Source organism: Euprymna scolopes, chromosome 38, assembly GCF_053919585.1.
Source record: "Euprymna scolopes isolate OS-2025 chromosome 38, ASM5391958v1, whole genome shotgun sequence".
Lineage (NCBI taxonomy): Eukaryota > Metazoa > Mollusca > Cephalopoda > Sepiida > Sepiolidae > Euprymna > Euprymna scolopes.
In genome coordinates, this window is record NC_136519.1 from 25,437,003 (window position 1) to 25,460,833 (window position 23,831).

The 23,831-nt window shown below is 33.3% G+C and overlaps 1 protein-coding gene across 1 annotated transcript in view; it reads left to right on the forward strand.

Annotated features, from left to right (window-relative positions):
* LOC145263098 (neurobeachin-like protein 1) overlaps positions 1 to 23,831 on the forward strand; it is a 319,648-nt gene that overhangs the window by 189,710 nt on the left and 106,107 nt on the right. Inside the window, exons 25-29 of the mRNA XM_080120024.1 lie at positions 2,094 to 2,196; positions 3,388 to 3,541; positions 10,391 to 10,552; positions 14,780 to 14,939; positions 19,668 to 19,759. Coding sequence (XP_079976150.1) covers positions 2,094 to 2,196; positions 3,388 to 3,541; positions 10,391 to 10,552; positions 14,780 to 14,939; positions 19,668 to 19,759 — 671 coding nt within the window. The remainder of the gene's footprint in view (positions 1 to 2,093; positions 2,197 to 3,387; positions 3,542 to 10,390; positions 10,553 to 14,779; positions 14,940 to 19,667; positions 19,760 to 23,831) is intronic.

The following is a 23,831-nucleotide window of genomic DNA, read 5'->3' on the forward strand; positions in this document are numbered from 1 at the left end:
TGAGGCGACTGAAATATTTTCGTCAACTGAAGTAATGTTCTCCAAAAATGGCGATTAAATTTTCCCATAGAATAAAAGGTAATATTGATGAATAAAGTTGGGTTTAAATATTATTGCAATCATGACAGGAAACCCGTTTCATGATTAAAAGTGGGGAATGAGAAGAAAAAAAAGTTGCATACAGGGCCTTTATGAAAAAAAATTACAAAAGTATTTACGTACCACTACGGAATTCTACGAAGGTTTATTGGATTGATGGGTTTCTTAGTATTAATATAAAATGACTTAAAACCCATATTTTTTGTAGATTTCTATGATTCAAAATTCACGTAAAAAAAAATTCCTCAAACAAATTCACTGTCATTCAAAGCCTATTCTTTATTAATTAATGAAACAATAACTTCATCACTGATATTTATTTACAATCTGATATATACGGGTGGTTATGTTTACATATTGCAGCAGTAGTAGTAATCGTTCTTCATGTGTTTATGCGTACGTATGTGTCTATAGATCTCTCTCTCTCCCCCTCTCTCTCTCGGTCCCTCTCCCTCTTCCCAAAACAGGCATCAGCAGTCACCTCGTGCTAAATATTTTAGGCACCGTAGGTCGACTTCACTTTGCGCGTGGCTACAGCAAAAAGTGGGCTTTCTCTAACATTACTATTATTACAAGAGGGGTTTTGTGCTTGGCACGGATTATGTGTGTTCAACATCGTAGCCGCTGTTATAAGATGTTCAGTGAATCTGACGGTGGCCGGACAAAGACAATCCGTTCAAAACAGCATCCTTGTATTATTCCTAGATATATTTATGAACTTTTGGCTACTTAGTTATCGAAACTTGAATAGATACGTAAATTGAGATCAGACTAAGTATGTTTGCTTGAAATTAATGGATGATTTTTAATCCATTTTGAATAACATTGACTGAGTTATTGGTCGTGCCAGGCACGAGTGGCACTAGTCTCATCTCTGCCCCTGTATATATATATATATATATATATATATATATATATATATATATATATATATTACAAATAAATGACAAAAGACTATATTCCAAATTTCAAGATGTTGATCTTTTTTACTGGAAAGAGATATGATACATAACTACAGGTGGAAAGAGTTTCAAGATGGTTCATGAAAAATAAAATAAAAAATAAATTAACAAAAAATGCAGCAATTTTTGATTAAGCAAAAACAAAAAATTGTGGTAAACATTATCATTAGTTAGTTTTAAAATTAATGTTTTTCATATTTATTTTAGAAATTATCTTGTTAGTGCTCCGTGAAAAACCTTTGCCCTGCTCAGTGGCTCCATGGTGTCCTGAAGTTCGGGAAACTCTGCATTAGAGGATAAGGACTAAAGAGATCATCAACACAGATTAAAAACGACCTTGGTATGAGCAGAAGATTTCTTGAGGGAAATTGATTAGACAAAAAGAGGGCTCAGCAAATAGTTGAAGATGACCATATTGTAGTCAACAGGGAAGCAGCTTTGTGTTATTTTGCTTCACAGGTGGGAGGCTCTAAGAAAGAAACTTTTTTCATGGAAGTTGTGCCTAATCTTTTGTACAGAGAAAGAGAAAGGAAAGTCCTCTGCTGTGGTTGTAGTCAGGCAGGTTCTTGCTGTCAGTGTTCTACAGAGCGGGGTGTACTAGAGCTTTGCCTTCTCTCTTTTAGAAGGGATTCATTTATTTCTAATTGCCTGAGCCATTTCTATGAGGGAATACCAACTAGCTTTCTCAGTCATTTTTTTAATTAAAAAAAAAATTTTTTTTAAACCAAAATTTGCTAATTCTGGTTACCTTGCTTTTCAACTTAACACTTGATCTTGTTTCTTACATCCTTACGAGATAAATAAAATAAATGAAAGGTCCAATCTAAGAGTCAGAAAATACTAAAGAATAATACAATGGCCGAAACGCTGTGAATGTAAAAACAATGAAGACGCAAAATGTTAAGAAAAACAAATCAAAATTTGATAACAAAAATGAAGAATTTATTTCCAATTTAATAATAATAAAAAAAACAAAAAACGATGCAATAAAATTCTGGCTAATTGCATTTTTTTTATTGTTTAATTTTACAGGTCACATCCAGTACCTAGCCACGATAATCAAAGATGACCGAAAATTGTTTCGAAAGAAGTATGGCGTGCAATACATCTTAGATGTTATTCGCACTTATTACAGGTAAGACATTTGATTTTTAATCCATTCACCAAATCACGTCCATTTTATTTTTTTTTTGTTGGAATAGTGAATAGAATTTCTTTCTTTGGATAATAGTTCAAAAATGAAGAATTTTTTATATTATTTATACATTTCAGACTTGTTTTACTTATCTTGGCTTTTGACATTTTCATAACGTTCTCGATGCTATACTCTCCAACTTTCTAATCATCGATACAACAACTATCAACCCTTTCATGCTCTATCCGTGCCGAAATCTAAACGTGAATTCCATGAACAAAGCTTCTTTGCTAGAAATACTCACTTATGGAACTCTGTTCCACTAGCCTGCTTTCCAGCTGACTACAATATGGTCGTCTTCAAGTCCAATGTAAACAAAGTCTTGCTGAGCCATTCCCTTAAATAATCAAATTATACCAAACTCCCACTAATAACGATTACTATACTGTTGTCTTGATGACTACTATATACTTATTAATCCTTATCCTTAAGTGGCTTCCAGGCCTTGATAAATGGTGACTCGCTTGTAAAAAAAAATATTAATTGTTGCTATTTATATTATAAGTCTTAACTCACAGGTTTTTGCATGATTAAATCTATCCATGAATAAATAGATCTGATCATCTTTTTATGTGAGACGTTCTTTATCTCCATCCCATGGTCGGATGATGGAACACAAGATTGTGAAGTCAGCCTTATACCCTGCCAAGCCAAAAAAGAGTCAGAAAGTGGGATTTAAGAATTACATAATAATACATTAAATAAAAAGTGTAAGTAAATACAGTTCATGCACTATTGATCATGATTAACACTCCCATGGTGTTCCTCATCTTTTGGCTGGCAATCATTTCTGTCACCTTAATGCTTATCTTTGAGTGATTCAAAATATACAGGGTGACCAAAAAAAAAAAAAAAACGGGCCCCAACTATAATTAGGCCCCGTTTCTTAGTGTTTTGTCCGAATGAAATGAAACTGTGGTCATAACTTGTTTATTATATTCAAAACATCACATCAAAACACTAGGGTCTTTGGCCTTTTTTTCTCCGTTCTACAGCATATGTTCTAGATGGCCTTCATTTAGCTTTTGTTTTGTTTTTTGGGTCACCCTGTGTATTAAGAACTATACAATAACTAAAATAAAATAAACATTTTTGTTTGATTTTTTATTTGTTTGTCATTTTCGTTTCTAGTGTAAATTCTGAGGATGATCTTTCCAAAGAAGATGCCAAAACAATCCGTGGATCTCTTCTTGGTCTCATCAAATTCTACATCATCAAAGACATCACATTTGAAGAACTGTCCCAAATTATGGCATTTGTCATGGCAGCTAAAGAAGAAACATTGGTTTGTATCAAACTTTTCACTGAAATACATTTTAATTATTTTCCCTTTTCATTTCTTATTTTCATTAGCATTTGAAAATGTTACAGAGAGAGAGAGAGAGAGAGAGGTGAGTAAACGTGGAGGTAGACACGTTTACCAGAACCGAAGGTCAGCTGACCAGATTACGTATGTGTGACGTGGTCAGGTTGGCTCGATCGGTGAGATTTGATTTGGGCTTGGAAGAAGACGGACGGTTTTTCCGTTGTCTCCCCCTTTTAACTGGGGAGGGGGGAGACGAACGCTGACGTGTGTAGAAGAAGAACCCACACAAGCAGATTTCACTTCCACCTTCTGCAGGACCTCTGGGGAAAGTGAAATAAAAACTATAAAACCCATTCATCGTCTTGGAGTGATAAATCTTCGTCAAACAGGTATCAAGTCTCCCTCCAGGATGAGAAATTTCCAGATGGTCTAACATCAAAGAAGCAGAGGTAGGTTCTGAAAATACATGTCACACACACGATTCCCTTTATGATAATCAAACACGCAACCATTTATATTAGAGACAATCATACGCACACGGAATCTTCTTATGTTATACAGAAAACGTAAATGGTGCCTTCAATGATAACCAATATATAACAAAAAGATTAAAAAAATGGTCTTTATTGTAAAGACACAAACTGACAACTTGGGTGTGCTAAGTTTGAATCCAATTGGTTTCATAACACTATTTTTTACTTGTTGATGTTGGCAACCTTCACATGGTTGTTTTTGCAAGTAGGGTTACAGAGTTGGAAAGTAAGGTCCAATTCTAACTCTGACTCCTTATTTTAAAATCTTGAATATTCAGACTATTTGATTCTTCAAATATTTGAATATTCACACTATTTGATTCTTCAAACATTGAAAAATCCAGCTCCCAACTCGTGGTAACAGATCAGGATGTCTGAAAATATCAGCATCCTGACTTAAATGCACTAAACATTGATGTTATTGTTTTTTATTTTTTTTAGTTCTTTCCGGTTTACAAAACTCAATCATGTTCTGCAAGGCCAAAAACAACAATTTTCCTCTGCAAAACAACCAAACCAAACACCATGGATAAATATTTGGAGATATAAAGAACTGGAAGCATAAAACCTTTTTTGAAAATATCCAAATTCGGCATAAAATAACCTGAAAAAGATTGATATGCTGTAAAACAAAAATAAACAAAAAAACCAAACATGGTGAATAAATATTTTGAAGATATAAGGAACTTGAAGCATAAATTTTTTTATCAAAATGACCAGATTCAGCATTAAAAAAGCCCGAAAAAGATTGATTGAGCTCATATCTATGGTCCCTCCTCACCAAACATTCGTAAGAAACACTCGTTTGGCTGTAAACACTATTAATAATTTTCACCCACTCTTTATCTGTGCCTAAACCTAAATGTAGATTCCATGAACAAAGCTTCTTTCTAAGAACTGCACACCTGTGGAACTCTCTTCCAGCTGACTACAATATGGCTGTCTTCAAGTCCAGTGTAAACAAGTTCTTGATGAGCCGTTCCCCTTTAGTAATCCAATTTACCAAATTTACACTTCGAATGATTACTATGATATTGTCCTTTTGACCACTATATACTTTTTAACCCTTATCCTTGAGTAGTTTCTGGGCCTTGATAAGTGTTGATTCCTTTGTAAAAAAGAAAAAAAAAGAGATTGATATCCCCTAAAGCAAAACAACCAAACCAATTCCTACTCCTGTGTTTGTGATTAAGTCTGATTCGGACTTTTTCCAAAAAATTCTGACTTTCTCTGACTCCACGATCCTACTTCTAAGTACTGGCTTCTCAAAAGAATTAGCAAAACAAATGCCAACAACAGAATAAAACGGTCCGTCCAAAAAAGCTCCACAATACTGATCATGCGACTTTACTTTACTATTGAAAAATTGAAAAGTGTGATGAGTTATTATACTTGTACCAGCTGGCCGCCTGGTGTTGCCCAGTCGTATAATACGCTTAAACATGATATTTTAATTTATGCAAATTTCGTATGTATTAGTATAGAAGCGATTCTCTATTGAATATTATGTATTACGAGGAATAATTTGCCCGGTGAACTAATTCACAAAAAAAGAAAGAAATAATGTCGTTCATCAAATTCCATTCATGTTTGTTTACAATATCACGTCAACTGATGTTTGGGCTTGATGATGGATGTCCTGGAAAAGTCACTTCTGATTAATGTTTAGTTTTAAAATATGCAAACGAAGAAATGATTTGCTGCGATTTTAAATGGTACTTCTTTTATTCTAAATTGAACTCATTAATAAAAAAGAATTAAAATAAAATGGCATAAAGAGTTTCTATAACCCTTCTATATCTATGATGTTTACACCCTGTTGAACTGACAAATAAACTCATATATTCTTATATATTTTTTACTTTGTCTTAAATTATATAAAATTAAAAATTATTCACTATTATTCAGTAAAGAGTAAAAAAAAAATTTAAATGTCTCCAAAACCGATAAGAAATCTAATCTATATATCTGTAAAAGTGAGAATGTGTGTGTGTGTGTGTGAGGACAACTCTCAACCTATATACTCAACGAATTTTTTGATCTACAGACTTGAAATTTGGTATATAGGATATTCATACAGGTGTAAAACTTTAATCGGTTTTCATTAAAAATTGGTATATCGGGTTGATCTGATTTTTACCTGTTTTCTACTGTTTCATGACTGCATGCACGGTTTGGAAACTGACAACTTCTTTATGTTAAGTATAAGTTTGTTTGAAAATATGTTTTAAAGATCATGTCAAGCTGGTCTAATGGTTATCATACTTGACTCATTGTCTTTAGGTTTTAGTTTCGATCTCAGCTTGAGTATTTTGTTTTTTTTACTTACAAGAAAAGTGAAGTGTTTAGAAAAAAACATAATAATCGCATGTACATGTCTCAGTTTCTTTCCGTTTTTTTGTTGTTTTTTTTTACTTCATTTTATAAGGAATTTAATGTTAAGTATAATATGGGGAACAAGTAAACAAAAATTTGATTTTGCTGAATAATAACATTTTTTTTTCAAAAAAATAAAATTAAAAGACAACACTTTCATAAATTCATACTTACGAAATTGAGCAAAGCTTTTAATTAAAAAAAAATGAAATGTCTGCAAAACAAGGTGAGAAATCTAATAAACGTTTTCTGCTTGCAGTTTGACGGTTTGAATCGAACATAATGATTCTAAAAACTTGAAATGATTAGAAGAGCAAGTTTGAAATAAGATTCTTTGGTTCTATTCCAGAATTCAACCTAATAAAAAAAAAGTCCAAAATACAGAAAAAAAAATGTCTTTCTTTTTTTTTTCTTTTTTTTATACTTTATTTGGCCCAGATGACGCCAACATTCCAATCTGTATTGTTTCCAAAAATGTGGTCACTCGCTGACCGGGGATTTTTGCGTCCTAGAATTTGAACCTCCTTTGACGTCATCTCCCGGGCCTTGCATCCGAACTTGTCACCGACTTATGTTTCCCGTCACTCTTCCGGACTTTGCATACAAACTTATGACCAACTTTTTTATTTGACGTCACTGTCCAGGGATCTGGATTATTCAACATATTTGTCACTCACTTATAAGTTCCCTAAGTTGCATCAAATCTGGTATGATACATTTTCGAGATCCTGGGTCTGTCATAATGGTAAAAATGAGAATACTACCATTACTACTACTGCTATTCTTAATACTAAAATCAATAAACACTTACAGGTTTCAAAGCTATTGGGAAAATTTGCACAAGATTTGGCATGAAGAAAACTTGGTATGGCATAGATAGTAAAAATTCTAATACAACTATTACTACCAGCTTGGCACAAAGTTTTATCCATTTTTTAATCTATATAAATGTATACAACAGATGTATGTGTGTGTGTGTGTGCCTGTAAATATTGAAATTAACAGGAAATGGTAATCATACACCAAGGATAGTTTACAATGAATAAAATCTTTGGATGGATGAATTAATGCAAACTGACATTAAGTTAAAATGCAAACTGTTTGTTTCAACTTGCGGACATATTTTTACTTCTTTTTGCACATGTGCAAATTAGATTAATTTCTTCAAGGCACTTAATATTAAATATTTCTTACCTTTCTCTTGATAGCTACATTGATAGGAAATTCGGCTGGAGCGCTAAATGTTTTGGCTTTGATTCTAGCTGATAGCATCCAAGCCATTTTTTTTTTTAACTTTTGAAATCAGTACTATATATTAGGTACAATATAATATTTAATAGAGAATTTGATCTTCTGTAATATAAATCTCACCTGTTTGTTTAAATCTATGTATGTTTGTATGTCTGCCTAAAACTTTCGACAGAGGTGACGGATTTTCATGAGATCGATATTGTTTTGAAGCTCGACCCTTTGGACACCAAATATTGAAAAATTGGCTAAAAACATTAATTCTTTCACCCTCAACTGGGCACTTTTCTACAGGGAGGGGTCGCTTTTTAGCTGATATTTTCGAAAGTCGTTCCATCTTTTTGATTGACTAGTGTTAATTTAAACCTATGTCACTTCCGGTTTGGCGATGGGTGCAACAGCAAAGATGTCACATTTTTTTTTTTTCACATTCTTTTACTCCTTCGCAATAGGAGTTCAAGCCTGCCTGGCTACTACCACTTTTTTTTTTTTTTTTGCTCAACACACACCTCCAAACACCCGGGCAATGCCGGGCACCCAGGCTAGTAATAAATAATAGATAATATATACAACAATAATTAAACAATAACAATGATATATATATATATATATATATAGTAATTAGTAATAAAATAGTGATATTTACAACTAGAAATAAAAATAAGTTGCAAGCTCCTAAAATTTGTGCTAAAACTATCCACAAGGACCCATAGCATAGTTTGAAAATATGTTTTAAAGATCATGTCAAGCTGGTCTAATGGTTATCGTACTTGACTCATTGTCTTTAGGTTTTAGTTTGGATCGGACCCATAGCACAGTGGTTAGAGTACTTGAAAAAAATCAATTGTGAAAATAATATTCTCTTGAAGGTTCCTGGAACAAGAGTATGCTACCCCCGTGAAGTAAAGAAAGTATTCTATTCGAAATTCCATCCAAATTCCTGAGTTCGACAGAAATGTTCCTGAGTTTGACAAGATACTCCTGAAAAAGGTCGGAGGTTACATCAACTGAAATATTATGAAAATGACACTCAAGATGAAAACAGTAATACGAAATGAAAATGTCATATTCCAAAAATCATGTAAATTGATCTAGTAGTTTTATTTTTAAATAAGAAAATCAAATTTTATGAGTTAACCAAAGAGTGGCTCTTTAGTTTGTCATTTTAAAAACAATCTAAAGAGATAATGTAACGATAATTCAAACTTGCCAAGAATCCAAATAATACGAATTATCAATTCTCATCTCCAAAAATTCAAGAACATAGTTCTAGAACTTCCTAACCTTTCCGTCTCTGTCCATACTCATGGACTCGTTCTATTCCGAACAATCTTCGCTTTCCCATTCCTCTTTTTACACGTTGACGAAGATGATCGATAAAGTTGTTTTGAAACATTAGAATGAGACTCTTGCCGTTTTATTCTTCACAATTAGATGAAAAATATGTTCTTTGTGTGTCGCAAACACATCGGGCCAACACAGCAACTTCGATCAAGATAAAATTGACAAAACCTGAAAGAAAATTAAATCCATTATTCATTTCAGTTATGTTGCATATATAATCGAAATATTAGGCATTTTTAAGTCTCACTGTCAAGAAAAACGGAGAGGACTTTCATTATACTACTACTACCACCACCATTACTACTACTGTTGTTGCTTTGGATAATACTAAAAACTTATGGGTAAAGACAAATTTGGCTTAAAGCACTCTGGGTATAAATGGTGTTTTAAGTAGTAATTTTAATATTACTACTACTACTACTACTACTACTACTAATACTACTGTTGTCGCTTTGGATAATATTAAAAACATGGGTAAAAACAAATTTGACTTGAAGCACTCTAGGTATAAATGGTGTCATAACTGGGTTAGAATTTTAATATTAATACTACTACTGCTACTACTACTACTACTACTAATAATAATAATAATAAGGTGCTTGTGTAGGTTGCTGATCTTTTTAAATAAATGCATTTCATGTGAAACTGTTATTACATACTTACATGCCATGCCGAAATTAGTCTAAAATTACAAAAAATTACGGTCCAGTAGAAGATGCGCTAGATGTATTTTTAACAAAACCCAAGTTATGAAAATGACACTCAAGATGAAAACAATTATGTTCTGTTTAAAAATGGCGGACCCTTAATTTAAATCAAGGGAAATAAGTCAGTTTGTCATACTGAATTGGTCGTGCGACTATTCCACATTAAAACATATGATAAAGAAATAATTCGATGAATTCTATTTTTACTTGTAATTATTTTTATGCTGGATCATTTTTTTTTTTTTTATAAATTTTGGAATGTATACTAATTTTAACATGACACATAAGTACATAATGTTTACACCTGAAATGCGTTGGTTTAAAAGCTCACCAATCTACTCAGTACCAATAATAATAATAAATTATATGTTAAAAAATGTAGGCTATTACTGGTTGTTTATATTCAAGGAGTAGTGAAATTAGGGGGAGATAACTCATGCTTTTTTTATATCTTATTTTTTTAAAAGATGTTCTGATTTAACTGATTAATCCTGTTTTTTTTTTTTTGTTTTTTTTGTTGGAATTCCAAATTTGATTGTTTACAATAAAAACAAAAAACAAACTGTTTTTACTTACTGAATAGATGTTTTTTTTCATATGTCTGTGTGGTCTGTTTGCAGAAATGTGAAGTGATCGACATGCTGTTGATGTTGCTAGAAAATCCACGCAGGAAACCCGACCAGTTATTTGCCTTGTTATTCGAACCTGACATGTGTGAATTACTTTATATTCTGCTGATTGACTCTCAATACAGCAGCATCCTTTTTGAACGCGTTTTGAAGGTACGTATCCTGATATTCTTGTTCCTATTTACTTGCCTCCCCACGAGGGCAGAGTTAAACACAAGGTTGGTTTTTAATGAGGGGAAATCCTGCTCCCCAAAAAAGGGCACTCTGGATAGGAACAAAAATAAAAATTCTCTCCGTCACGAAGGATTTCTCCACTGACCGATGATGTAAAAGGTGAAGTGTAGCATTAGAACAGATACTACACTGTTATCTTGGCCTGAATGCTGATATTCTTGTTAAATCATAAATTTGTTCAATTTTACTTTTTTTTAAAACTCCAAACAAGGCATATTGCCACTTGGAATTAAGAGGCTACTATTTAACATTATGTCTATCAGGAAGTTGAAAGGAGTAAAGAGTTGAGCAGCAAGATGTTTGTTCAAAGTACATTTAATACAAGAAACAGGCATGAAATTCTAATGTCTAGCAGTCCGAGGGAAGAAACTATTAGAGAAGAAGGCTCAACAGTGAAGGGGTGGGATTTTATTGCTCGTTTAGTTTGTCATGAGTAGGGCTATGGCAAGAGAATATTCTTTTCATTATTTGGACTCTCAGGTATATATCAGTTAATATCAATCAATCAATCAATCAAAGGCCCTTAACGTCGAGGACGACGATTGGCAAGGCGCTTCAGTCTTCTACAGTTCAGGAAGTCTGTGTATTGCTGGCAGGATCTTTTGGCACCAGATCTTATAGCAGCTTGCCACTTTGCTCGGTTGCCGGCAGAGGTTTCCCAAGTGTTGTGAGGGATGCCGAAGACCTGGAGGTCACGTTTCAGGACATCCTTGTAGCGGAGGCGTGGCCTGCCAGCACAGCGAGGGGCATCAGCTATCTCTCCAAAGAGAAGTGCTTTTGGTAGCCGGCTGTCGTCCATGCGGCAGGTGTGGCCAGCCCAACGTAAGCGACGGATGCGCAGCACTGTGTACATGTCAGTACTCTTGGTCGTGGAGAGGATAGCTGTGTTTGGTACATGATCCTTCCATGTGAATCCAAGAATTGTGCGCAGGCATCGGAAGTGGAAGGCGTTCAGACGGTGTTCGTGTCGGCGGTAGGTGCACCAAGTCTCACTGCCATACAGGAGAGTGCTGAGGATGCAGGCCTCGTAAACCTTGATCTTTAGGTGTAGCGAGAGGGACTTGTTCTTCCAGACTCTCTCACTAAGCCTGCCGAAAGTTGTTGATGCCTTTCCAATGCGGGAGTCCAGTTCACAATCAAGACTGTTGGTGTTATCAACTGTAGAACCCAAGTAAGTGAACTTACTTACATTGAGCAAGGCCGTCCTCTCTATGCAGTTAATATATTATATGTTTTTAGATAGTGATGTGGTTCTTGATTGATTAACTGTGTCTGATATAAACTCGGGAGTCAAGATAATGAAAAGAATATTCTCCTGTCATAGCCCTAGTTATGAGTATGTATGTCGAGGGGGGCATAAGTGCAATAAGTTCATCAGAGCACATTCCATTAAAGTACTTATAAAACAAGCACAGGAATGCAACATTGTGATGATGGGACAGATGTTGGAGCTTGGTTTACAGTGCAGGACATATTATATTTGAGACTATTTTTTGGACCCTGTCTAAGAGTGAGAGACTAGTGGTAGATGCACCAGCTCAGATGTGTCAACAGGACTCCATGCATGGGCGAATTGTGACTTTGTAGAGATATAGGATACTCTCTGGTGTGAATAATTTTTTAGCATGTTAGAGGGAGCCTATCTTTTTTGCAGCATCTTTGGCAATGTACTCGATGTATTTGTTCCCATTTATGTTAATAAGTTTTTGGTTGGTGGGAACCTAAGTAAATTTGTTTTTCTGTAACTACGCAAAATCGAAACTCGCAGTATTCGTCTCAATGGACTTCAGTGTAGTGTTGTAAGTCGGAGACTACTTATATAATATTATTGACCCCTCCTCTCCCCCAAGAGTATGGAATTAAAAAGAAAAGTTGATCAGCAGAGCAAATGTTATATAGAATGAGTAGAAAATCAGTGGAGAGGAAGTTGTTCACAAAGGCACACAAAAGAAAGTTGAAATGGGATTGTTAATGAAGGTGTGGATGTAATGGGGACAAAGGACAAGAGAATAGAGACATTTAGAGTTAGTTTACTGGCAGTTTTATGAGTGTCGATGAGTTCTGTAGCAGTTTACAAAAGTTAGAAATTATTTCTGAACAATCATTGGTTTGCTACAATTGGGGACAGTGAACACAATGGAATGTAAGTAGAGCCTTGAAACAGATTGAGATGAGCTGACGGTAACTGATGAACACAGCCTCAGCAGAAGACGTAGATGTAAACCTTGTCTCTTAGTGGGTTGTTTCCACAATGGTGTCACACACACACACACACAAAGTCCAACCAATATCTTTTGTTTCTCTGAAATTTTTGTTTTGAGTTGTTTTATTTTTTATACTTGTGAACCTGTGTGTATGTGTGTGTGTGCGGAAAATGCTCTAAATTGAAAACCGATTGGAATTACATGCTCAAAAAAAGATGTGGTTAAAAATAATAAGAATAGATTTTAAAATAAAATAATAAATTAAATCAGGTTTATTTTAATTACTGTTCCCATATGTATCTTTGAACTAAAGTCAAACACATTTGAAGAAGGAATTTTTCCTGAAATATCATACTATATGGAACTTTCATCAGACAACACAGATGCAAGAAAGAACACAATAGGATGTTAGAAAAGTATTAAAAAAACTACATATATATTAAATTAATAAAAAGGTGATCGTGTACATCTTATTCCACCATTAAATGTTTTAATTTGCTTCAGTTTGTGTTGATCCATTATGACTCTGCATTGTACTGGGTGTCCAAAAAAATCACTGAAGGGTTAAAAATCTTTGTCATGTTACCATTAACGATTATTGTTTTCTCTATTTCATTTTACAGATAATATTTTGGAAATTATGGATAAGTATAGAATTGAACAACGTACACAAGTTGTTAAATTGTTTTACCAAAATCAGGAGTCAATTGCTTTGACTCAAAGAGCTTATCGTTCCCCAGACTTGACTAGCCCCAACTTTTTTTTGTGGGGATATCTTAAAGAAAGAGTCTATGTTAACAAACCCTAATCCCTACAAGAATTGAAAGAAAACATCAGGAACGAAATAAGGGATATAATTGCAATCCAGAGATTCTGTAATCTGTCATAATGTTTTGGAAAGCACACAAATATGCAAAGCAATGGAAATGGGCAACATTTAAAAGATATTTTTTATAAAGAAAAATTGTCTGAATTTTGCGTTTTTTTTTTTTTTTTTTAAATATTTCCCAATGTCTTAGTCAGATTGTGTTAAAATTACAGAAAAATATCATCAAAAATAATTTTTTAAAAAATATTTCCCAATGTCTTAATCAGATTGTTAAAATTACAGAAAAATATCCTAAAAAATAATTTTTAAAAAAATATTTCCCAATGTCTTAGTCAGATTGTGTTAAAATTACAGAAAAATATCCTCAAAAATAATTTTAAAAAAATATTTCCTAATGTCTTAGTCAGATTGTGTTAAAATTACAGAAAAATATCCTCAAAAATAATTAAAAAAAAAATATTTCCCAATGTCTTAATCAGATTGTGTTAAAATTACAGAAAAATATCCTCAAAAATAATAAAAAAAAAAATTTCCTAATGTCTTCATCAGATTGTGTTAAAATTATAGAAAAATATCCTCAAAAATAATTAAAAAAAAATATTTCCTAATGTCTTAGTCAGATTGTGTAAAAATTACAGAAAAATATCCTCAAAAATAATTAAAAAAATAATATTTCCTAATGTTTTAATCAGATTGTGTTAAAATTACAGAAAAATATCCTCAAAAATAATTAAAAAAAAAATTTCCCAATGTCTTAATCAGATTGTGTTAAAATTATAGAAAAATATCCTCAAAAATAATTTTTTTAAAAATATTTCCTAATGTCTTAGTCAGATTGTGTTAAAATTACAGAAAAATATCAAAAATAATTAAAAAAAAAATATTTCCCAATGTCTTAATCAGATTGTGTTAAAATTACAGAAAAATATCCTCAAAAATAATTTAAAAAAAAATATTTCCCAATGTCTTAGTCAGATTGTGTTAAAATTACAGAAAAATATCCTAAAAAATAATTTCAAAACCAGTGACTTTTTGGACACGTTGTATTACCTTCTATAAATTACGTTAAGTTTGTCTTCTGTTGTGTTTATATTTTGTTTCCCCTTTTTTCAGTTGATCCATGTTCTGCTGAATACAGACAGGGTCTATGATAAAAGCAAATTGCGATTGCGTCTCCATGAAATGGGGTACACAGGGATGTTCAGCATGATGAAAAAGTGCAGCATATCTCAACCGATGATCAAATTGTTTATAGACCAAATGATGCTCTCAGGTATTTAGTTTTAATTATTTGCTTTTTGTTTTCAAACTTGGGGGGAAAATGCCACAGAAATGTATGGAATGCTTCAGACTACTTTTGGGCCATCTTGCATGAATTGAACATTAGTTTTTGAGTGGCATAAGAGATTCAAGGAAGGCAGGGAGTCTGTGAGGGATGATGAGAGGTGTGGGAGGAGTAAGGAAGTCAGAACAACAGAGTTTATTGGCCAAATAAGGAATTTTATGGATAAGGGAAGCCGTATGGTCTATATGTTCAGCATGATGAAAAAGTGCACCATATCTCAACCGATGATCAAATTGTTTATAGACCAAATGATGCTCTCAGGTATTTAGTTTTAATTATTTGTTTTTTGTTTTCAAACTTGGGGAAAAAAATGCCACAGAAATGTATGGAATGCTTCAGACTACTTTTGGGCCATCTTGCATGAATTGAACATTAGTTTTTGAGTGGCATAAGAGATTCAAGGAAGGCAGGGAGTCTGTGAGGGATGATGAGAGGTGTGGGAGGAGTAAGGAAGTCAGAACAACAGAGTTTATTGGCCAAATAAGGAATTTTATGGATAAGGGAAGCCGTATGGTCTATATGTTCAGCATGATGAAAAAGTGCACCATATCTCAACCGATGATCAAATTGTTTATAGACCAAATGATGCTCTCAGGTATTTAGTTTTAATTATTTGTTTTTGTTTTCAAACTTGGGGGAAAAAAATGCCACAGAAATGTATGGAATGCTTCAGACTACTTTTGGGCCATCTTGCATGAATTGAACATTAGTTTTTGAGTGGCATAAGAGATTCAAGGAAGGCAGGGAGTCTGTGAGGGATGATGAGAGGTGTGGGAGGAGTAAGGAAGTCAGAACAACAGAGTTTATTGGCCAAATAAGGAATTTTATAGATAAGGGCAGTCGTATGTCTATAAAGACAATAATGCACAGTTTGATGTCAGTGTTGGAAATGGACAAACAATTATTCGCAAGGAACTGAATATGCGGAAGATTTTTTTTTTACAAAGGAGTCACCACTTATCAAGGTCCGGTGTGTGGAGTTTGTTCCAAGGGTGCTCAGAGATCAAAAAGAAAGACATCATGACAGCAGGGAGATGCTCGAACTGATGAATTCAGATCCTGCCGTTTTTGATGCTCTGGTGACCTGCTATGGAATCTGGATCTATTGCTTTGATCCAGAGACCAAAAGGCAGAGTTCCCAGTGGAAGCATGCTGGCTCTCCCAGACCCAAGAAGGTCAGACAGAGCAAATCCACCCAGAAATTTATGATGATCCCTTATTTTTGACAGCACAAACATGATCTACATGCACTGGATTCCCATTGGACAGACAGCCAATAAAAATACTATGTTGAGGTTTTAAGGGAGTTTAGGAAAAGATTCCGTCGCAAGAGGCCAGCACTCTTCAAATCCGGTCAGTGGCATTTCCACCAGGACAATGCACCAGTCCACAATGCCGTCCTTGTCACAGACTATTTGACCAAGATGGACATAAAAACAGTTCCTCACTCTCATATAGTCCAGATGTTGCTCCTTGTGACTTTTGGTTATTCCCTAAGCTCAAGGAAAACCTTAGAGGCTGTCGTTATGAGACAATTAAAGAGATGAAAAAGGCTGTGATAAGGGTCATTGACATGCTCAAACAGAATGATTTCCATGAGGCCTTCTAGAAGTTGTTGGAATTGCAACCAGAGGAGATTACTTTGAAGGGGACTAGAGTTTCATGTGTGTATTATTAATAAAAGTGCCCGTATGAAAAAAGTCTGGAAACTTATTGAAAGCACCTCATATATAAGAATAAGATACATCTAAAGATGGAGTTTAGCTGTCAGATCTGGGGAGGGGCTGCTCAGAGCACTCTTGCTTGCCTTGGCAGAGCACAAAATAGACCATAATCTCTCGGATGATAAATTGCTAGTCTTTCTCTTCTCTCCTGTTATTTCCATGGAAGGTTGTTCAACTGAGCTCCAATTTCTGGTTCATCCTTGTAAGACATTCACACCAAGAACTTTTCTTTTTACCACAACTTTCCTTTCTCCCTCCATGAGCCCAACAGTAACCAGAATTTTAATGAACAGTTTCTTTCCTAGAATTTTCTATCTGTGGAACACATTGACACAAGACTACTTCTCTGAAGACTATAACGTGGTCGTTTTCAAATTTAATGTTAACAAATACTTGCCATAAACCATCCTTATAAGTAATAAAATTTTGTCCATTCTGTTTATTTGATTTTATTAGCTCCTAGGACTGACTTTCACCTCAAAAGTGAAGGCTTATATCTAGTTTGTTGCCAAGTTAGCTGGAAAAATTTTTTGGATCATTCTCCTGCTTTAGAAACAGGGTTTTACATTGCGAGTGAAACAGCCAGATTTCCATGAACAGTGTTTCGTTCCAAGAACTTCACATCCATAAAACACATTACCACAGGATTGCTTCTCTACTGACTACCACATGGGCATCCTCAAATCCAATGTCAACAAGTACTGTCCTCATAAGTAATCAAATTTTGTTCATTCCATTCATTATTTTCAATCCTCTCATAATATTGTTCATCATCATGTAACTGAAAATACATCCATCTTATTAAACCTTACTCTCAACTGGCTTGATAAGTGGTGACTCATTATTATAAAAATAAACCTTAAATAACAGTGGGCATAGTTTTTATTTAAATACAAATAAGTAGGGCTACCCAACGTGGCTCGGGGCTGTAAAAAAGTAAATAGAAGATGTTAGATAGTGTTAAGTTTCTCCTCTACCCCAGAAGAGTAATTCCCTTTTTTTTTTATGAGAGAAGTGAATAAAACTTAGGAGGCTATCCAGCCTTGATTCAAAACTGGCTGGTCCTGGATATGACCTCAAACTATATCCAGTGGTGAGGCCCCATCTTGCGGGCTTTGGGGAGTGTGGAGCCACCCTTTAATTACCATTGCTTCCAGGTCCACTCTGACCCGGAGTGGTAGTACCTGTTAGGGTTCCAACTATGGGTTAAATAGAAACCGACTTGAAAACAACAAATATATTCTATTAAAAATTTTTTTTCTTCAAAATCTTTGGATTCGGCATTAAATAACCTGAAAAGGGTTGATATGCCGTAAAACAAAAACAACCAACCAACCAACCAAAACTGGCTTCGAAACCTAGTAAGTGATGCCTTTTTTCTTCCCTGCAACCTCTTTCCCACAAAAGAAACGTTGCGAGTCTGTCTCTACTCTATCATTATTTTCATGGCAAGTGCTCCACTGAACTCTAACCTATGGTTCCCTCTAGCCACAAAAACACTCGACTAGCTACAACTACTATATATGATTTCCCTTGCTCTCTTACTATGCCTAAATCTAAACGTAAATTCCATAAACAAAGCTTCTTTCTCAGAATTGCTCACCTGCTGAACACTGTTCTGCTTGCCTGCTTCCTGGTTAAATGCAACATGGTAACATTCAAATCCAACATAAACAAGTTTTTCAAGTTTTTGTTGAGCCGTACTCATAAATAATCAAATTCTACCCAATTGTCATCATTAATTATTACTACATCACCACTTTATATTCATTAACCCTTATCCTCGAGTGGCTTTTGGGCTTTGATAAGTGATAACTTCCAAGTTAAAAAAAAAAAAGGCTTCAGAGCTGTACTGAAAACACCAAATAAATTAAGATACTTCCAGAGCATTGCTGAAAAAACTAAGTTTCTTCAATCATCTTTCTTTGTAAAGAAATGACAATGATTATGAAACGATAAATTAAATCCGAAGTTAACATCTTTCAATCAAAAAAAAAAAAAAAAAAAAATAAATGCTGACTCATTTCCTGGGCTGAATTAATACATGATAACATTAAATGATACAAATGTATTAATACATGATAACATTAAATGATACAAATGGGCAGCTGATCTCCTTAGAAGTAATCTTTTTTTAAAACTTTAGATATTACTTTTCTGGAATTACTCTGATTAACAAAATAGCAACTTTGTAGGGGTTTGTTGTGTATTCTTTAAAGCTGAAAATACAAACACACAGACAAGTGCCTGTTATATAATAGACTACCTGTAACTAATGATTAGTTTTGAGTGGCAATGATGTTGGTGGAAGTATACACTCTTTGAATGCTTTCACATTTGTATTTTTATATTAATACTATCTGGACTACCCAAGGGTAAAAGTGTAACATATTTCTCATTAAAACTTCTATCTCTTTTCTCTTTCAGACTCCTTCAACTTCCTTCTCCTCAACCCTCTCTTTTTTCTTTGCCCAGCCCCTTCATCTCCCTGGGTATGCGCACACATACACACACGCACAACTTTTTGTATATAAATTCAAGGAATGAGTCGATGTAAAGGAATTAATTTCTTGATTAAAAATTGATTGAGTTATTTCCCTTTAATTAATAAATAATCTATCTTGAAAATCTACCCCCCCCACTGACAAAAATCTGTGCCAATATAGGGTCAAAGACGAATATTATTTGTGAAATTTTAGATATTATCCATCCAATCAAGAAAATATCAACTTTGTGTGCATTTGTTTGGTCAGTTTTGAGTTTTAACTGGACATACACACAGACAACTGCCTTTTATATTATTGAAGATTGTTTAAATTTTATTTTCTCATTGCTTGTCTCCACTGTATCTTCAATATATCCCTCTCTTCTTTCCTATGTATTTAACACTGCTAAGGAGTGACAACGGCTACACGTCTTTATTTTTTTACAGCCGATTCTTCCCAGTGCTACAGTGGGATCTTAAGCCTTTTGCAACTCCTCCAACAAAGTGATATGATCACAAAGCTGGAAGCCAGCAGACAGGTGAGCAGATACCTTCTCTCATCTCCCAGAAACAAAAATAATAAAGATGGTCATGATAACAGAGTTTTTATTTTGCTGTTAGTATTTTGAAAGGAGGAAGAATATGGAATCCAATTGTGGATGAATTATAGTGTTTTCTAAAAAGATTTAAAAAATCAATCAATCAATGAAGTTGTGCTTGGTTGTAATTTATTTAATTTTTATCATCAATTATTTTTTACATTTAATTGCTCTTGGTAGATATATATAAAGATTATATTTATCGTAATTTTAATATATATATATATATATATATATATATATATATATATATATATATATTAATGATGGGATGATTCCAATATTTTTCCCTGATTCCAATACAATTACCGATTCCGATACAATCATTGATTCTGATTCTTTATGAATCTCTAAATATTTAACTATAAAGTTATTTTTCCCTGATTACTGTAAAAACATGTTAAATGTGCATTTATTTTTTTTTTTCAAACGTAAAAACACTTATAAGCACGGGTGGGTGATCTATACATTTTAGTTTTACTGGTAGTTTAAAATCAATTAAATATTTATAATTTTATCATTACTACCAACAGTGGAAGGTTTTTTATTTTAATCTAAACAAAATCAAAAAAAAAAAATGATAAATTAATCATTCTGGCATCGGAAAATAGGCACAAATTTTTCTGATTTTGATACGCATTCCGATACCCCCCCCCAAAAAAAATCCAGATTTTTTTTTTTCTGATTCCGATTAATTGTCCCATTATTAATTAATAATTATATATATATATATATATATATATATATATATATCTGTGGAAATATATCTTATTTCCTTATAATATATACCAATCCTTATTTAAGAAGCTCAATGTAATAACAGAGCAATATAGTGAATAAATGACAAAAGACTATATTCCAAGCTTCATGATATTAATCATCTTATAATTTATTCCTTTACTTCAGTTGACATTTACAATTATTGGCAGTATCTGTTTCATAGCATAAAATCAATCACTTAATTATTATATCAATCAGTGAATTTATTTTGCCCTTAACTCATCAGAAAAAATAGCATCAATCAATCCATCAAAAAGAGATAAAGTGCGTTTTGATATGATTAAAAATCCGAAAATTGGAAGCAAAGCTGTAAATACTGTAAACATATTATAAGGTATTTAGAACTTCTCTTCCAATTCTTTATTAGAAAAAAATAAATATTTATTCATGAAACTTACCTTACAATGAGTGTTTTTTTTTATTTTGAATTTTGATTTTCTCAGTTTCGTAAAATTTTCCATTAATTTTTAATTATATTTTATTTGTAACAAAAAATGTTTTTTCATTGAGATTATCATACAATGACTTTTTCTATATTTATATGTTTTTTTTCATTAAGTTTTAACTTTTGCTTACATTTTAACATTATACAGCATTTTCACAAAAAAACAAAAGAAAAAAATCATGAAGTTCACATTTGGCAGCTTCTGGTGGTTTACCTAACCTGCCATAATATGCTGATGATAATATGTTTTTTATTCTGCATTTGTACCTAAAAATCTTATTCTTTTTTGTTTTTATTTTTTTTCTCTCTTTCTTTTTCTTTTTTGTTTTTATTTTTTTCCCTCTTTCTTTTTCTTTTTTGTTTTTATTTTTTTCTCTTTCTTTTTCTTTTTTGTTTTTATTTTTTTTCTCTCTTTCTTTTTCTTTTTTGTTTTTATTTTTTTTCTCTCTTTCTTTTTTCTTTTTATTTTCTCTCAGGGTTCTACATTGCAAGTGAAACAGTTGCATTTGCGAGTGATTTTTCAAAGTGACGACTAGAAATAATGAAACGCTTATCTTTTAGCGATTGCATTTCTTTCACTGACAATCTTCCAAGGTTCACTACTGAGTGAAAAATATCTTTTCAACTTTTTTTTAATAAAATGAACAAAGTTAAATTATTTAAACAAAAGTTTAATAAAACAATATGCTCTTTTTTTTTTTTTTTTTTTTAAATGGCTGATTAAAAAACATCTGAAGAAATCAGAATGTTTATACCTTCAAGTATCAACTTAAAATTTGTTGTATATTTAGAATTACACTTATTTAAAAAAAAAAAAAAAAATACAGAAAAATCTTTGACGTACATACTCGTCATAGAACGAAGATGTCATATTCTAAAAATCATGTGGGTTTGGCTAGTAACTTTTCTATTTGGCTAGTAAACGAAAATATTTGTCGAAGGTCAACTAAATATAAATTTGTCCATAGAGCCCTGTCTCTTTTTCTTTTTATGTTTCCGTTTTTTTTTTCTTTTTCTTTATTTTTACTTTATATTCTTATTATTCTTATTTACTTGTCTCCTTACGAGGGCAGAGTTAGACACAAGGTCAGTTTTTAATGTGGGAAAAAATCCAGCTCCTCTAAAAAGGGGCACTCTGGATGGGAACAAAAATTAAAATTGCCTCAGTCTAGAAGGATTTTTCCTCCACTGATCGAGGTCAGAAAAGCTGATGTGTAGTGTAATACCAGATACTACACTTTGTTCCTAGCCAAAAGGTCCTGGATATGACCTCAAACTATATCCAGTGGTGAGGCCCCAGCTTGCGGGTTTTGGGAAGTGTGGAGCCACCCTTTAATTACCATTGCTCCCAGGTCCACTCTGACTCAGAGTGGTAGTACCTGTTAGGGTCCCAACTATGGGTTAAATAGAAACCGACTTGAAAACAACAAATATATTCTGTTAAAAAATTTTTTCTTCAATCTTTGGATTTTAGTCAGGGGGCATTTGTCATTAATTAATAGCTACTTCAGAAATTTTGCCAAAATTGATTTTTCACTTGTATGTGTTGGAGGTCATCATAGATAATCACTTTCAACTTGTCTTCCAAATTTCAGAGCCGTTTTAAGCGCGTGAGAGCGATTTTCAAATTTGCTGCCTAATTTACTGACAAAAATACCTAAAATCCCCAAAATAACCCTAAATGTCTTTATTTCTATTAATTATCTTAAGTTTATTATATTGCAATGTTCTAAATGTTGTATTTTTCCTTTGCACGGCTGCAGCTGGCCTTAGATTTGTGTTTGGAGCAATAGTAACCAGAAACGGCAATATGGAGGATGCGACGAGAAGCTGCACGATCTGTTTTCTACTGCAACTGAAACATCCCTCTCCAATATCAGATTGTGTAGTGAAAGATGGGGTAGAATTGGCAAGAACAGAAACATTTGTGATAGAATACATACATTGAAAATAGTTAGAGGAACAGATTACCATTACCATAGAAAGTGTTACAAATCATTCTGTAACACAAGCAATCTTGCAAAAGCTGAAAGGAGTCATGAAGAAGAATTAAAAGAGTCAATGAGCAAAAAGCGAGGAAGGCCAAGTACAAGTTTTGTATCACCAAAATCAAGGAAAACATTTGATTCAGATTTATGTGTCTTCTGTCAAGATCAAGGCAGAGAACAAATTCATGAAGTGTGCAGCGAGTCCATGGGGAAAAAATTCTTGGAAATCAAGAACTGTAGTCCAAGTGAAGATGTCCGTGCAAGACTAGCACTCCTTATGGATGCAATGGATGCATTTGCACAAGATTTAAAATACCACTTGACATGTTTAAGAAAAGAAACCAGATACCTTGAAACATCAAAGACTGCCAACAACCAACAAACAGAAAATGATGACATTGGAGGTGCTATATCTATTATTGAAATTGTCAACATTGTCCAACTAAGATTAACTAGCAGTGATACTTTTCCAGGCATTGATATGAATGTAATCAATGATGTACATTAAACTCCTTAAAGAACATGAAGTGCCAGTTCTAACTAGCAACTACAAGCAGCTTTTGAAAAAGCGTCTTCTTGAGAAGATTCCTGGAATTGATTTTGTCAAGCGTGGTCCTAAACCTGAAGTAGTTGTCTCCAAGAAAATTAAAGACAAAATTGTTTCTCGTGAGTATGAAGTGTCAGATGTAGATGAAGAGATGGAAATCCTAAGTAAAGCATCAAAGATAATTAGACAAGAAATAGATAGCATCAAAGATTGGAAATATCTAGGCTCATTTGAGGACTTTGAAACACCAAA